Source organism: Carassius carassius, chromosome 10 (genome assembly GCF_963082965.1).
Source record: "Carassius carassius chromosome 10, fCarCar2.1, whole genome shotgun sequence".
In the NCBI taxonomy this organism is placed as follows: Eukaryota; Metazoa; Chordata; class Actinopteri; order Cypriniformes; family Cyprinidae; genus Carassius; species Carassius carassius.
In genome coordinates this window covers 5,809,429-5,825,433 of record NC_081764.1, presented here as the reverse complement: position 1 = coordinate 5,825,433, position 16,005 = coordinate 5,809,429, and the positions used below count along the sequence as shown (strand labels likewise).

Below are 16,005 nucleotides of genomic sequence, written 5' to 3'. Positions count from 1 at the left end.
TAAGAGCTTGTCCACAATATCCACTGACGACCACACATATCTACCACCCGCTGCCATCAGCTCCCGCACCTCACACACACGAGCGCAACATCAGCGCTAGATTTAGCAACCCTCAGATGCTTTTAGTGACTTTTTTCCATAGAATATATATACACTCACAAACCTAGCGACTTTTGGATAAATCTTAGCTATGATTCAGTTGGAAGATGTCGCCAGTGCTGCCCAGTGAGTGCGAAGTTTGACTGTCCTGGCACTGTGTCGTCTCTCTTGGTGTCTTTCAGCTGGCCGTACCGCAGGCGACTTGTCAATAAATGAGTACAAAACAGCATTTCCAAGCACCTGATGCTTACTGACTGTTTGGAATTATAAATATGAGCATAGCCCGTCTGTTAATATTATGCACTAAAAACTGTTACTCAGATGCAGGCAGTGTGCTGCATGAGACAAAAAAGTAATAAAAGCCAAAACCACTGCATAGTCGCTCAACATGCATCTGTACATGGGTGTTGATTTCATCAGACGATGTCGCAATTATAAATGAGAGTGACTCCTGGTTATCATGTATTAATGGGTCGTATTTCATCACTATTTAGAGTGGAATTGTTCTACAATATTCACTCATAACAGTAAAATAGGCATTCTAAGTAAATCTACTGCAGTAGCCTATTTATTCTCTCAATCAGTAGAAAATGTGGTTTGCACCCAGTCATGCATCAAAAAAAAAAAATACCGTCATATACCGCGAAACCGGTCTAATTTTGAAAAATACATGATATACATTTTTGGTCATACTGCCCAACAATAATGTATATGCAATGATTCACCTCCATCCTCACACTTTTCAGGGGGCTTGGCTTTTTTGACCAGACGCGGGTCCAACCATGTAGTTGACTTTGTGTTGTGGCTATAAAACAAAAAAGAAAATGCATTAGATACCAGACCTGTATTTAGACTAGTATTATTTCACAAGACTAAAATTTAAATTGTGGGCTACATAACACCCAGAGCTACCATCATTGTGCTAGACTGTTTTGTTCTTCTTTCATTAAAATAAACTAGACTGCTACTTTCAGCTGATGAACCTTAATGAACTGACTTATTGCAAGCAGTTTGACTGAACACGTTCATTCATTATCACAAACTGATTCATTAGTTGATTAATTCATTGTTATTGCTTTTTTGTCAATTGTTTTATTATTTTGTTCTATTTTTGATATTGCATTGACCTCAGTTGGAGAACCACTTATTTATACTAATGTAATGTATAAAAGAAAGTTATTATAAAGCTTTGGCAGGTCAAAGAGGGTAAGATAATCAATGGCCTGTAATCATGCGTCTAATTAAAAACTGGAATATTTTGGAAGAACTAAAATATTAACGACTGTGACCCCAAATGCACACACACAAATAGAACTTTGATTCTGTTTTTTAAAGAGCATCTAGGCCACACTGCGAGCTATATTTATTCTTTCGTTCTGACAGCTCTGCTCTTGACTTTTAAAAGCAACACTTTTTCAGAGTGAGAAAAACATCAGATATCAGTAAGATGGGGAGAGAAGTGATAAAGCATGCCGTTTGAGAAAATAGAAACTGGAATACTATGTTGATGGAGTTTGAGATTTGACCTGAATAGAATCACATGGCAGTGCTATGGAGGGGAAAATGCGTTGCCTGCTAACAAATACTACTGCCTATGAAAGGGAAAATTGGGGAGCAAATTTAAAGCCAATAAATAAAAACTTTGTATAAATATGCAATTTGCATATAATGTCTTTGCATACAGCTACTGCATCAAAATATTACTTTAAGAACCTCAAGCAATAAAAAATGAAAACACTCCACAGGAATACTACAGTGGCAATAAATGCAAAACAATATACAAAAACAAACAAAACAATATCCTGCGGTATTGTGAATAGTGCCTCAAACCCTGCATGACATTAAGTGGTGTAAAAACAATAATAAATACAAAAACAACACTCTGTGCTATGTCTCTAATCAGATGGCGTTAAAAAATGTGACAATAATAAAAAAAATCATCAAGACAGGTGATTTGAGAGCGCGAAGAGCACGAAGGTTAAAAATATGCATCCTTTCCTGTGTATGGGATATTTTTCGAACGAAGGACTCAGTCCTTGGTTGAAATTCCGAGGATCCTCGACATTGGAACAGTCCTTCGACGGATGTCGATGACGTAGCATCCTCGAAATCCTTGCTTCCGAGGATCCTTCCTTGACATTGAGAAACGCATACTTACTCTATGAAGTAGACCATGCCCGTCTCTGTGTAGGCCATTTCCCAGTTGTACGGCAGTGGCTCCAGGCTTTCATCTCTGGCTAAAGAGCTCCAGGTTTGGACTTCTAGTGTCCCACTACCACCTGCTCTGCCTCCACCACTGGACTGAGTGTAACTGGGCACAGCTTTCCTCCACTCCTCTGTCCTCTCTACAAAAGGAAAAAAGATAAAAACAATGCAAAACTAACTCAGGAGAATGATTTGCATGTGAAAGTAGGATGGTGTGCAAGAAAGATCTTTCCTGTTTCAGGAACATTGCAGAAAAAGTACATATAGCCACAGTTTAATGATATAATTTAATTATTAACAAATAAATTAATGCTACATAAATATTTGTATTAGTTTTTATTGTGAACTTCTTGCTACTACTATAAAGCAAATTGTTATATTGTCAAAAAATGTAGAAAAACATCTCAGGTAATGTATGTAATAATAGTTTCTTGAAGAAACAAGACGCTGCGCTGGAGAAAGCTTTGGGAACGTCTCCAGCATTACCGGTTCTGAATTATGTGTGTAATCAGTCCAATGGATGGGCGAGATGTCATAGGCGGGTGACGTCAGAGACCAGGAAGCTTAAAAGCACATGTGGCAAAGCTGGCATTAGCCTCTAGGAATGTCTGCTCCCATATTGAGATGCCAAGGAATATCCATGCCCAGATAAGTGGTCCTCTTTAATGTAGAAAGCACACTTTTCTTGGCATTTATTCTTAACCCCAGCTCTCTAATGTGGACGAGAACGACATCTCGATGTCGAACTCCTATCTGCTCTGATTGAGCTAAAATAAACCAATCGTCGATATAGTTCAGTATGTGGATGCCCCGGAGTCACAGTGGAGCCAGACCTGCATCCACACACTTCATGAAAGTGCGGGGTGAGAATGCAAGGCCAAACGGAAGAACCAGATATTGGTACACTTTGCCCCCAAAAGCGAACCTCAGGAACTTCCTGTGAGTTCCTTCCTCGGACTCTCTTTCATGAGGAGGGACCTACTCAGTGGCCTCCTTCCTCAAGACTGACCTCTGGTGTAATTAGAGCAGCTAGCTCAGTGCCCTCTAACGGCGGACCAGCAGGAAACAGCTGTACTAACTGTTTTAAAGACCTCCGCAGAGGTGGCGAGCCTATTAGCACCACTACATTTCCGGGCGGTAACTGAGAGTGATGCTCGCAGGAGACCACTGTGCCCTGTAACTCCGGCAGTCTTGGCACGATGATCTCTTGAGGCGAGACGGACACCGTGTAATGCGGTGTAACCTGTAACCACAGACGGGATTTTATATCATCCAAAAATGTAAACAGTATTATCACACAGCTCTATTGACAAAGTTGGATGTATATTATATAAATCTTTATCTGCATACGTACAATATACTTGCATAGGGTGATATACTGTATATACTATAGAGCAGATCTCAGCAGCCTGATTTTTTACTGCTGCAAAATGTAACAAAATATGACCACCTATCTCTTTATATAAAGTTGGATATTTAAGTATTTACAACTCTATCTGCATACATACTGTAAACTCATGTAAGGCTATATATCCTATATAGCAAATCCAAGCTGCTGGATTGTTTGTATTGCCCCCAAATGCAAAATGTATTATTGCATAACTCTCTATATAAAGTTGGATATATATATATTATATCCATCTTTATCTGCAATAAGACAGTACACTCATATAAAGCTAAATATACTATATAACAAATCTCAAATGCCAGATTTTTTCATTTCATCACAAAAAGTTATAATATTTTCTCCTAGCTTTTTATATAAAATTGGATATATAAGTATGTCCAACCTTATCCACATACATACAGTATTTTCGCATAGGATGATATACTCTATATAGCAAATCTCAACTGCCTGATTGCTTGTATTGTTACAAAATGTAAACTATATTATCGTCCAGCTCTAATCTGATAAATGTGACTATAAGGCACACAGATATTAAGATACTATAAAAATTAACATCATGATTTTCAGTAAAGCTGCTTTGAAACAATGTGTAAAAGTACTATACAAAATTCTGACTATCATGCAACAGGATTTGACAAATTTTTAAAACAGCAAGCTCTAATCTGATGGATCATCTAAAATCTGAATATTTTGAGTATATGTACATAATTGAATGCAGTAATGACTACAGTTGACAACTTCATTTCTGCACCAATGCATCATAGCAAGAAATGCCCGTGGTAACAGCAGCTGTCTGTGTTTGTACGTTACTGCAGTAAGTATGTGTGTGTATGCACAATAACTAATTTGCTGCCATTTTCCCTCTGTTTAAACACAATTGAAGTGACAGAAGCCACTTTAAAGCAAATATGACACTATTCTGCAGCAAGGACACTCCCCATTAAACGTCTCTTTGAACATGGGCCAAGGGATTACTTACTTCACCGAATATTCAACAACTATTCCGTCTCTACTGGCTTATACCAAGGCTGGGAAGAAAGACCTCATCAGTCCCAGTAACATGGTATTAAAGGGAAATACAAAAGTACATATATATATATATATACAGTGTTACTGAATGGTCACCATAGTATTTACCGTATTTTCCGGACTATAAGTCACACTTTTTTTCATAGTTTGGCTGGTGCTGCAACCTATAGTCAGGTGCGACTTATTTATCAAAATTAATTTGACATGAACCAGGAGAAATTAACCAAGAGAAAACATTACCATCTACAGCCGCGAGAGGGCGCTCTATGCTGCTCTATGCTCCTGTAGTCTACCACTGAGCAGCATAGAGCGCCCTCTCGCTGCTGTAGACGCTAATGTTTTCTCTTGGTTCTTGGTTCTAAATAAATGCGACATATATGTTTTTCTCATCATCATGACGTATTTTTGGACTGATGCGACTTATACTCGGGTGCGACTTATAGTCCGAAAAATACAGTAGTAGGACTTAGCAGGATTTAGATGATATTTAAAAAAAAATCATGGTACATGTACAAAAATAGCATAACCATGATAGTATGGTTTAACATTTTACTATGTCAAAAAAGATAGATAGATAGATTGATAGATAGAGAGAGAGAGAGAGAGAGAGAGAGAGAGAGAGATAGAGAGGGAGAGAGATAGATAGATAGAGAGAGAGAGAGAGAGAGAGAGAGAGAGAGAGAGAGAGAGAGAGAGAGAGAGAGAGAGAGAGAGAGAGAGAGAGAGAGAGAGATAGCAATGTGACTCGCTGGCCAAACACTACTCTGAAGTACTGCAGTATCCAAATAGAGCATACATTTCAGGCCTGGAGACTTGAAAGCACAAGTGCTGATCTCAAAAGGATTATATGGTTATACTGTGAACTAACGAGAGCATGTGAACAGGGGTTGGCTATTTTTTAAGCAAAGCTTGCCTCTCGGTGCTGATTTCTCCTTGAGTAAAGGACAGGGTTCTTCTCTGAGAGATCATGTAAGGCCTCAGACTGATCACTTGCACATGAGTGAAGCAGACAGCAGGTTAAAAGCCTCAAGCACACAGTGATTTTGTAAAAGATTTGCAGTCTGAGACAAATTTCAGGAATATTAAAGACTTCTTTCTTGCAGGGCAAAATCGGCAGTCTTTGATCACTTCATTTGACATGCTCCCCCACTGCCAATTAATTCCCTTTGCGATTAATCTTAACCTCCAATGAAGTTCTGACAGTTGCAGACATTTTAGGCTGCAGTTCTGAAGTGTATGATTACTAATACAGAACTGACAGAAGCACAGCAACTAAAGTAAAAATATATTTGTATTAAATTATTGGTCCCACATTATATTAAGTGTCCCTAATACCAGTTTACTTACAAAGTAACTGCATGTGTATGTAGTATGTAACCACAGTGTAAGTACACATAGGTACATAGTATCAACAGCTGAAATATTTCTGTAACTACACACATGTAACAACCCTCTGAATGGTTTGGGTAAGTACAAATGTATAAGAGGACATATATAACTACATTTTGTAACAACAAAATGTATAAGAGTAATTGGAAGCATTTGGTCCAGTGGGTGGAGATTGGTAGGTTTGGGGTGAAATGGGATCCAGGGGGTGGAGATTGGTAGGTTTAAGGATATGTAAAGTGGGAGGAGCTGGTTCTCGAGTTGGAGTTGGTGCACCACTGTAATACCAGTGTACTGGTACATGGTAACTCCTCAGGAACTGTCCACTTAATATAAAGTGCAACATTTTGGACACCAACCACAATTTATATGTAAAGCCTAACTTACTGGCTGCTGCTATGTAACATCAGAGTAATTACATGATAAATTTAATATTAAGTGTAACACTTTCTTTACCAAAAAGTGCTGTTAGTCCTGTTATACATTTGTACTTACACATACCATTCTGAGGGTTGTTACATATGTGTAGTTACACAAGTATTAGAGCTTTAGATACTATGCACCAATGTGTACTTACACTGTGATTACATACAACGTACACATCTAGTTACTATGTAAGTACAGTACACAGGTATAAGGGACACTTAATATAAAGTGGTACTGGCAGCTATCTGATAAATTTAAGTTGAAGTAAAAGTCCCACAGTCTGTGTCAACATGGGTGGGAATTTTTAGACTGCAATTGTACACATTTTGGTTCACTAAAGCACACACACATTAAAGTCTGTCCACTGACCTGGGATGCCATTTGGGAGCTGTGGCCGTTCCTCATCCTCTTCCTCCTCAGGGACCACACTGTCCTTGCGGTCCATCTTGCTGACAGAGGTTGTTCGCTTTCGTTGGACTTCGGTGCCATAATCCTCCTCAAATAAAACTTGGTCGACCAGGTCAGGCTGAATCAAGTTGGGCTCCGCAGGAGGTTTAGGAGTGCCATAGAAGTTACCTGACAATAAAGAGTGCCTTGTTTAAAGACAAAAAAACTGTTTTGATTCATGATACCTTTGAATCATACCTCTGAAGTTTTAAAGTATCTTCTTTTATGACTTATTCAACATTTTTGCTACATTATCTTTGATTTAACAAGCCACAAACCCGATGAAACAGCTGATTCTGGAACACTGAGACAAGAGCTGCCTGCAAATTTATCTCTTTATCACTACCTTCGCTTTCTTCCTCAGTCCCAGCTTTCTCAAAAACGGAGATCTAGGTGCCGACAATCCAATATGCAGTGTGAAAAGTTATACTCTTTCCATTCGGTGGTGCCTTGAAAGTAATTACACTCACCACTGGATTCAGTAATGAAACTTTTCCCTCTACCTTTTCATGCAAAAACAGTTCATTAATATGCATCAGAAACAATGGCACAGCCAATCAGTGGAGCAGCATAATGTATTCAATTTAATTTCTAATTTGGTGGTACATGTCAATATGTGTGTATGTGTGTGTGTGTGTGTGTGTGTGTGTGTGTGTGTGTGTGTGTGTGTGTGTGTGTGTGTGTGTGTGTGTGTGTGTGTGTGTGTGTGTGTGTGTGTGTGTTGAAGGGTTGTGCTTCATTATTCCCACTTGATGTAACACTAAAGAAATCACTCTCAGTATGATTTTTTCAAATCAACCGTTCAACCTTCACCAATTATATGCTGATTAATTTAAATTATCCAAATTTGTTGATTTGTTTGTTTGCTCCCTTCATCCTCGAAATAAATATGCTTCCCCTAGACATCATTAACGTCTCTGTAAGAACAAAAAAGATTTTAAAGGTCACATATTCAAAATAAAATATAATCCTTGTAATCAGCCAAAAGATTAATCCTCTCCTTTTTAGATTGTAAATTTAAAAGAGTTTAATTAGCAAATAGAAACTGAAATCATGTGGGAATAAGCTTTTTCACAAGCAATTAACTACTGTTGACAACTTCACTCACCTCTCATGAATATGCGGTGATGAATATTCACTCTATCCCTCTCTGTCTCTCTTCATTATACAAATGAGATCTCCTGCTATCCAGTGTCACAGCATAAGGGAATGTTTTGTGCTGCTACCTTAACATTTGCTATACATTTTATGCATCATCAGGTGAAAACAACATGTTTCCAAGACTGTATTCTCACTGAGACATAAATTTGGGTCCATTTTGCTGCTTATTTTGGTGCAGAGCAGCACAATGAGACAAGAAGGGATGCTTGAACATTTAAATCAACTAACCACAGTTGGACTTCATTAATGGGACATGAAGGGGCAAGTAAACCTATAAAGGTTTAATTACATGCAGCCTTGGCGAGCATAAGAGACTTTCCATACCACTTGGAAGAGTTAAGAATTGATATCAAATTTTTCTTCTTAAAGAGACATTTTAGTATACTAAACAACTTCTTATCAACAAAGATCATCTCCTTCCACAGATAAACACCCACTGGCAACACAACTCTTTATTAATAAATAGAGCACAGTTTGAAATAAATGCTAGGTAAGAGCCGTTTCATCATGCAGTAGTTTCGCGTAGCCAGACCTTCAGACTGACGACTGAAGGTCTGTAATTTATGGCAGCTTTCCTTGGCCAAGGCACGCCCATGAGGCCGTTTGACCGACAAGTCAAAAAACCAAATCACAGATTGTTTTGTTTATTGTCACATTTCGAGGTGTGGAAATGTCGCCACAATAACAGACCGGTGTGTAAAACTCTCGGACATATTAAAAAAATTATATGTCGAGAACTTTAAATATTTCACATACTTTTGAAAATCCAGCATTTAGTTGATCCTGTTAAGTGCTCGTCGTCAGTTGTAAACACGGCTTCTTTCTTCTTTCGTGAGGGGTTTGGCGCCACGGTATCTTTGTTTCCAGGCAGAATGCTAAAGAACGCGACACACACGTCTCACGGAAATCCTGTAGAATTCAACCAATCCATTGACGACTTCGACACTCCTGAAGTGTTTACACTTTTGTGTCCCATATGCATCAGTCATTTACCTCATGGTCCAAGGGTCTGAGACTGAGATTAATCATGCAGTAACCTTGATTAATCAACACATATGCACTCAGCTACCATGACGGAATCAGAATGTATGTGCCACACTCCGTATCAGAGCAGATTTACAGCGTCATCTGTCACCGGTAATCTGCAGAGAGTCGTATAATCCCACAACGAGGGGAACGTTGTCCCCGCATTCTCATAATGTTGTCAAAAAATTCTGGTGCACATAAAGTGCAGCTATAACATGAAAATCAATCAAATGGAGGAATGTGGACAGATTGCAGAGATGTATTGCCTTTACACAATATAAGAGGTCCAAAGTAGCACACATATTTCCATCCAAAAATTAAAAAGGACTATTTTAAGATTAAGATTTGTTTGCTTTCTTTACATATTTTCATAAGTACTATAAAACTGGACTCATTACTATAATATGATTTTTTATTTTAGTTTTATTATTATTATAAAAGTTTGTCCAAACAGCATGATTTTCCCTCATGTATTACTATAAATAAAGACATAATTCGAACAGTTTAATAATTAACAATTTAACAGCCCTATTGGTCATTGAAGGCCCTTGACATTTTCTTTTTTTTAAAATATATCATTATTATGTATTAAGAGACAAAGATCTTTTTTTACCATGCCAATAAAAGAAAATTATTCCAAGTGAGCACAGGACATTTCTCTGTTTTTGGACTAAAAATGATGTTGACATGTGACTCAATAGGCAGCAAGTACAGTAAATTGTGCCATAGTCTAATCATGTTTACAGATTGAGATTCTTTATGTGTGTGTGTGTGTGTTTTTAACAAGCGCTAAATCTTTATTGATCAGGACCAACTCTTAATTCGGCCAAGCTAGCTTAGACAGGATTACATTAAAAGCTGCCTTGAGAGTAGTAAATGTATCCACACTACTGGAATGAGGGGATCAGAAATGCCTAGCATCTGTTTGCTATTGCTCAAGCATGACCACACAGAGATAAGACAGTAATGCTGCATTAAGGGTAAAATGTCATATCAATCCAGTAAATGTATTGTAAAACCCGACTGTGACTTCCAGATGTTAACTATTTCTTTAAGGAACAGTCTGCCAGGATTAGTGTACATCTGTGTGATAGCATGCATGTGTGTGTGTGTGTGTGTGTGTGTGTGCGTGCGTGTGTGTGTGTGTGTGCATGTGCATGTGCATGTGCATGTGCGTGTGTGTGTGTGTGTGTGTCAATGGGGCCACAGTGAATGTACTTTCCAACAAGGCATATGATTTGAGATATCATTCATGTCAGTTTGTATGAAAAAAATATCAGTATGGAAACAGTGTTTCATACCATCATATGTTCCGCTCTCTAGTAGTAATCCACTCTCTTCCAGGATGCGAAAATCCCCCACGCTGATGAAATTATAGTCCACTCCTGGAACCTCCCCATCTCTGGGCAGCCGGGTGGTACCTTCCAGAAAAACAAACACAATTAGAGACAGTGAACCAGTTCTGGTGAGAATATCCTACACCCACAATCCCCTTGACTGCAAACTTTGAGTCGATCTAAACACAGCCTCAGATTGAGCAAAATTAAAATTGGATTCCCTGGTTGCGTTTCAGCATTTCCTTTGAAAACAAGTGCACTCCATTTGAAACTGTAAATAGAACTGATCTCCCATAGATGAGATTTGGAAACTGGGATTCCGAATCTGGAATTGTGAAACTGGATGGATTATATGGAAAGAAAAAGGGTGGTTTTCACCATTTGTGAGGCTTTAAAAGACTAAAAAAGCCCATGCTTTAACATATTTCCTGTGTAAATGGTTTGGAAACACACAGAGAGATGTACTTATTAGCCAAACTGTGTAGAACAAGGTCAAATTACTTCATATCACAGGAAATCTTGTGTTATGTGTTATTCAAGCTTAGTATAGTCACAGATTGCTCCATTTAGAAGGGAGTCGGTGACACAAGAGGAGGAATGTGTGCACAGACTGTGTAAAATGAGATTCAGTCTCTGAAGCATTTGGTACTTTTGAAAACTGTGCGTCCGCAGTGTAGTAGTCTTAAAAAAAATACTACACCAACAATCATATGGATTTGAACATGATGAGAGAGCTTCCATTTTTGGGTGAACTATTAATGGATGTCTGCTTTTTCACCCCTAAACCAAGATAAAAATGTTAATTCTCTGTGTTTCAGCCTGCGTGAGTGTGTTTGCTCAAAAAATATCAAACATAACCTGTACATGTTTGGACCTAATTTCAGAGGTGGGTTGTTTAGCAGCAAAATCCTCATAAGAGACATCCGAGGGTGGCATTTCTTGCTAAATAAAAGGCCAAAAATAAAAGATGACATTTCTCGGCTCTGTTCATGTGTGTGTCTGGAAATGCCACCAGGCTCTACTGTCATTTGAAGGACAGTTATATTAGAAGCAGCAAACTGAAATGCCAGAGTCAAGTGTCTGCGGAGACTTGACTCTAACTTAAGAGCAAATAATATTAAAAACGGACTCCTTACATTTTCCTGGGAGAGCAACTGTTCAAATGCCACAAGAAGAGGGAACTGGAACAACAGCACTGGTTAAAGATGAGTGAATATCCACTGGCAAGGTTAAAAGGGGTTAACTTGCTCAAGATCCATAAAATAATGATAAAGAAGGAAGGAGAGGAAAGGAGAGGAGTGTCACGGCTTACGCTGCTGGAAGGAACACGGAGCCGAGGGATAAACGAAACAAGGATTTATTAAATCAAACATAGGCAAGGTAAGAAGCAAATAACAGGTGGCAAGTGGCAAGTAACAGGTAACAAGTGGACAAGTAGACAAGTTGACAAGTAACAAGTAGACGAGTTGACAAGTTGACAAGTAACAAGTAGACGAGTAGACCCGACAAAACAGAACTGAAAGGACAAGGCTTTTGTACAAGGGATCATTGGGAAAACACAGGTGGATGGCATGACTTAATTACCAGGGACATGGAACACATGCGGAAATGACTAGACACACCTGGGAACTAATCAAACCACATAGAGACAGAAACTGGGTCACAGGGGCAAAAAACACACAAAATGAGTCCAGGTGTGTGACAGTACTCCCCCCTCCCGGTAGGTGCGTCCTCGCACCGTAGAAACAACAAAGGGAGGCCAGCAGACAGGGACCACAGAGGAAGGAGATGACGGAGGGAGGAGCCAGGGAGGAGACAGGAAGGATCTGAAGCAGGAGGCACCCAGCAGGACCCAGGCCACAGCCATAACGGCCCAAGGTGGGGCCGACGGAGGAAGGAGCCATGGAGGAGGAATGGTCACCGACTCCAGGGACTCGACCCACGGCAACGGAGCAAGTGGAGGAGGAGCCCGAGGCGGAGACGGAGAGCCGAAGAGCCAGGGTGACGGGGAGGAGCCGGAGGTCCTAGGCGGAACTGATGGCTCTGGTGACTGACGCGGCGATGTGGATCCGGAAGGCCGCGGTGAGGCCAGAGTGACCGAGGACTGAGGTGTAGCCGAGGGGATGAAGGAGCCTGACGGAGCCGGAGGGACGGAGGGATAAGGCGAAGCCGGAGGAGTGGAGTCCCGAGGCATAGGATGGACGACGCCAGACCAAGGCGGAGCCGGAGGGACGAGGGAGCCAGGCAGAGCCTGCGGACTGCCGGGCCACGGCGGAGAGGAAGGAGCTAGGAGCCATGGTGGAGCCGACGGGTCAACGGGCCGAGGCAGAGTCCAGGCCTCAGAGGCTGGAGGCGGAGGTGAGGGAGACGCCGACCAAGGCGTCGCTGGAGGATGGCGGTCCCGCTGAGCTCGCACCACAATGATGGTAGGCTGAGGGCGAGCAGAGGGGCAGCCAGACGACAGCGGAGGAGGAGGCAGGAGTGGGTGGGAGGGTGGGAATTTTGGAGGAGCAGGCATTGGAGTAAGCTCTGGGGCTGGAGCCCTTCCTGGGCTTAACGGAGGATCAGGAGCCCGTCCTGGGCTTAACGGAGGATCAGGAGCCCGTCCTGGGCTTAACGGGGGTTCAGGAGCCCGTCCTGGGCTTAACGGGGGTTCAGGAGCCCGTCCTGGGCTTAACGGGGGTTCAGGAGCCCGTCCTTGGCTTAACGGGGGATCAGGAGCCCGTCCTGGGCTTAAAGGAGGATCAGGAGCCCATCCTGGGCTTAACGGGGGTTCAGGAGTCCGTCCTGGGCTTAACGGGGGTTCAGGAGCCCGTCCTGGGCTTAACGGAGGATCAGGAGCCCGTCCTGGGCTTAACGGAGGATCAGGAGCCCGTCCTGGGCTTAAAGGAGGATCAGGAGCCCGTCCTGGGCTTAACGGGGGAACAGGAGCCCGTCCTGGGCTTAACGGGGAATCAGGAGCCCTTCCTGGGCTTAACAGAGGATCAGGAGCCCGTCCTGGGCTTACAGGAGGATCAGGAGCCCGTCCTGGGCTTAACGGGGGAACAGGAGCCTGTCCTGGGCTTAACGGGGAATCAGGAGCCCTTCCTGGGCTTAACAGAGGATCAGGAGCCCGTCCTGGGCTTAACGGAAGATCAGGAGCCCTTCCTGGGCTTAACAGAGGATCTGGCATAGGTGAATTGGAAACCCCCTCATTTTGACCCATTTGGCGCTCCACATTTTGCTCCCTCGTGGTGGGCAGTGTCGCCGGCTCTCGCACCTGGTCTGACGGGTTGCTCTCTGGCTCTCCGTCATCGGTGGGCTCGGGCTTATGCCTCGTACCGTGGGGAGATTGTAGGCTGGGCTCTGGGTCCAGAGTGGACCTGGCGAGATCCTCCATTGGGCCGACCGTGAGAGGTGACCCATTTCTCACCAGATTCCACTCTATGAATGCGGCGAAATCCTCCCAAGGACCATCTTCGGGCGACAACGCTCTGCACCTAGAGTTCAGGCTGGCGTGATAAAAGGTGCAGAGCGCGTGGTCCGGGTAGCTGGTGGCATTAGCTAGCCAGAGAAACCGTCTAGTATGGTCCTCGAGAGAAAGTCCCTCCTGCTCCAGCAGAAGGAGGAGGTATTCGGGGCGATAGAGGGGATCCATGACACACTACGGAAAGAAAAAGACTGTGAAAAAACGGAAAACAAAACGGAGGGAAAACACGCAGTTTTTAACTTTTTAGGTCAGGTCTTCTGTCACGGCTTACGCTGCTGGAAGGAACACGGAGCCGAGGGATAAACGAAACAAGGATTTATTAAATCAAACATAGGCAAGGTAAGAAGCAAATAACAGGTGGCAAGTGGCAAGTAACAGGTAACAAGTGGACAAGTAGACAAGTTGACAAGTAACAAGTAGACGAGTTGACAAGTAACAAGTAGACGAGTAGACCCGACAAAACAGAACTGAAAGGACAAGGCTTTTGTACAAGGGATCATTGGGAAAACACAGGTGGATGGCATGACTTAATTACCAGGGACATGGAACACATGCGGAAATGACTAGACACACCTGGGAACTAATCAAACCACATAGAGACAGAAACTGGGTCACAGGGGCAAAAAACACACAAAATGAGTCCAGGTGTGTGACAAGGAGAGGTGTAGACTTTTCCAGCCACATTATTTTCTTTGTCCACATGAAAGAAAATTATTATCAAATATCACAAGTAAATTGAGTTCATTGTTATGGATTTTGCTTTAATAAAATACAATAATTTAAAGGAAATTAATACTTTTATTCAGCAAGGAAAAGACATTTATAATGTTACAAAAGATTTCCTTTTCACATAAATGCTTTCAAACTTTCTATCAAAGAATCCTAAAATAAATTGCATTTTCTAACAAAATATTAAGCAACATTACTAATTTTAAAATGGTTGATAATTAATAAGAAATGTCTCTTAAGCACCAAATTGCAAACTCAAGTTTTGACATCACAGGAATAAATTATTTTCTAAAATATATTATAAAATAGAGTTTTCAACTGTAAAAATATTTCTAAATATCACTGTTTTATTGTATTTTTAATCAAATAAATGCAGACTAGTTGAGCATAAGAGACTAAAAAAACTTTTTTTTAAATCTTCAACCAAAACTTTCAATAGTACTTAAAAAATTAAATACTTAAAGCACAAAATAAATAACAATGTAACTTATAATTAGTGGTGGGCATAGATTAATTTTTTTAATTTAACTCATTCGAATTCTGCCGACGGCATTCAGAATATGTGTGTTACCCAAATAAAACTGACAAACAGTAAGTCTTTGAGAAGGGGTTTATCAAGCTGGGTGGTGCATTAGAAAAGGGGCTCATCTCCTTTTTCCAAAATGCATCACAAAGTGCTTGAAAAAGCTGTTAACTAATTCCACATTGCACAAGGTGCAAACAACCTTACGCCTGTTTCACACATACTCCGTCTGCAGTGCGTATGCGTTGCATATTTTTTTACGCGGGTCTTTTTGATACGCGGCTCTTGATCTCTCTCGTGTGCACCAAACACAGCGCGTGAGAAACCAGCTACTCTGTTCAGCTTTTCCGCGTCTTGTTTTTGGATGCTTTAATGTTTAAATCGACAAGCGGTAAGGCTTAAAAACATGTGAAAAAGATAAGCTTTCGTGACAATGCGCAGCAGTGGCCCGTCAACTGTCCTCAGCATCTTTTTAGGCTGGCCTCAGCCAGTCGGTTATATAAAATATCAAGGTCATCATAGGTTGCTTAGTATAGAACCAGCTCCCAACCCAACTTTGAGAATAGATTAAAGGCGATATTTTTTTTATCGCACAATAAGAGTCTCACGTTAACGCAGCATGTTAACGCCGATAACAGCCCACCACTACTTATAATATTAAATTTACATCTAAGCCAAAACATTAGAATATTATAAATTACATTTAAATAAAGCAGAGTAAGTTCAAAATCAAGTAAACAATTGCAGTAGAGTAAATTTG

The 16,005-nt window shown here is 41.2% G+C and overlaps 1 protein-coding gene across 1 annotated transcript in view; it reads right to left on the bottom strand.

Annotated features, from left to right (window-relative positions):
* LOC132151619 (membrane-associated guanylate kinase, WW and PDZ domain-containing protein 3) overlaps positions 1-16,005 on the bottom strand; it is a 112,257-nt gene that overhangs the window by 17,168 nt on the left and 79,084 nt on the right. Inside the window, exons 3-6 of the mRNA XM_059559860.1 lie at positions 10,489-10,608; positions 6,923-7,129; positions 2,258-2,444; positions 825-904 (exon numbers count right to left, since the gene is read on the bottom strand). Of these exons, the coding sequence (XP_059415843.1) occupies positions 825-904; positions 2,258-2,444; positions 6,923-7,129; positions 10,489-10,608 (594 nt within the window). The remainder of the gene's footprint in view (positions 1-824; positions 905-2,257; positions 2,445-6,922; positions 7,130-10,488; positions 10,609-16,005) is intronic.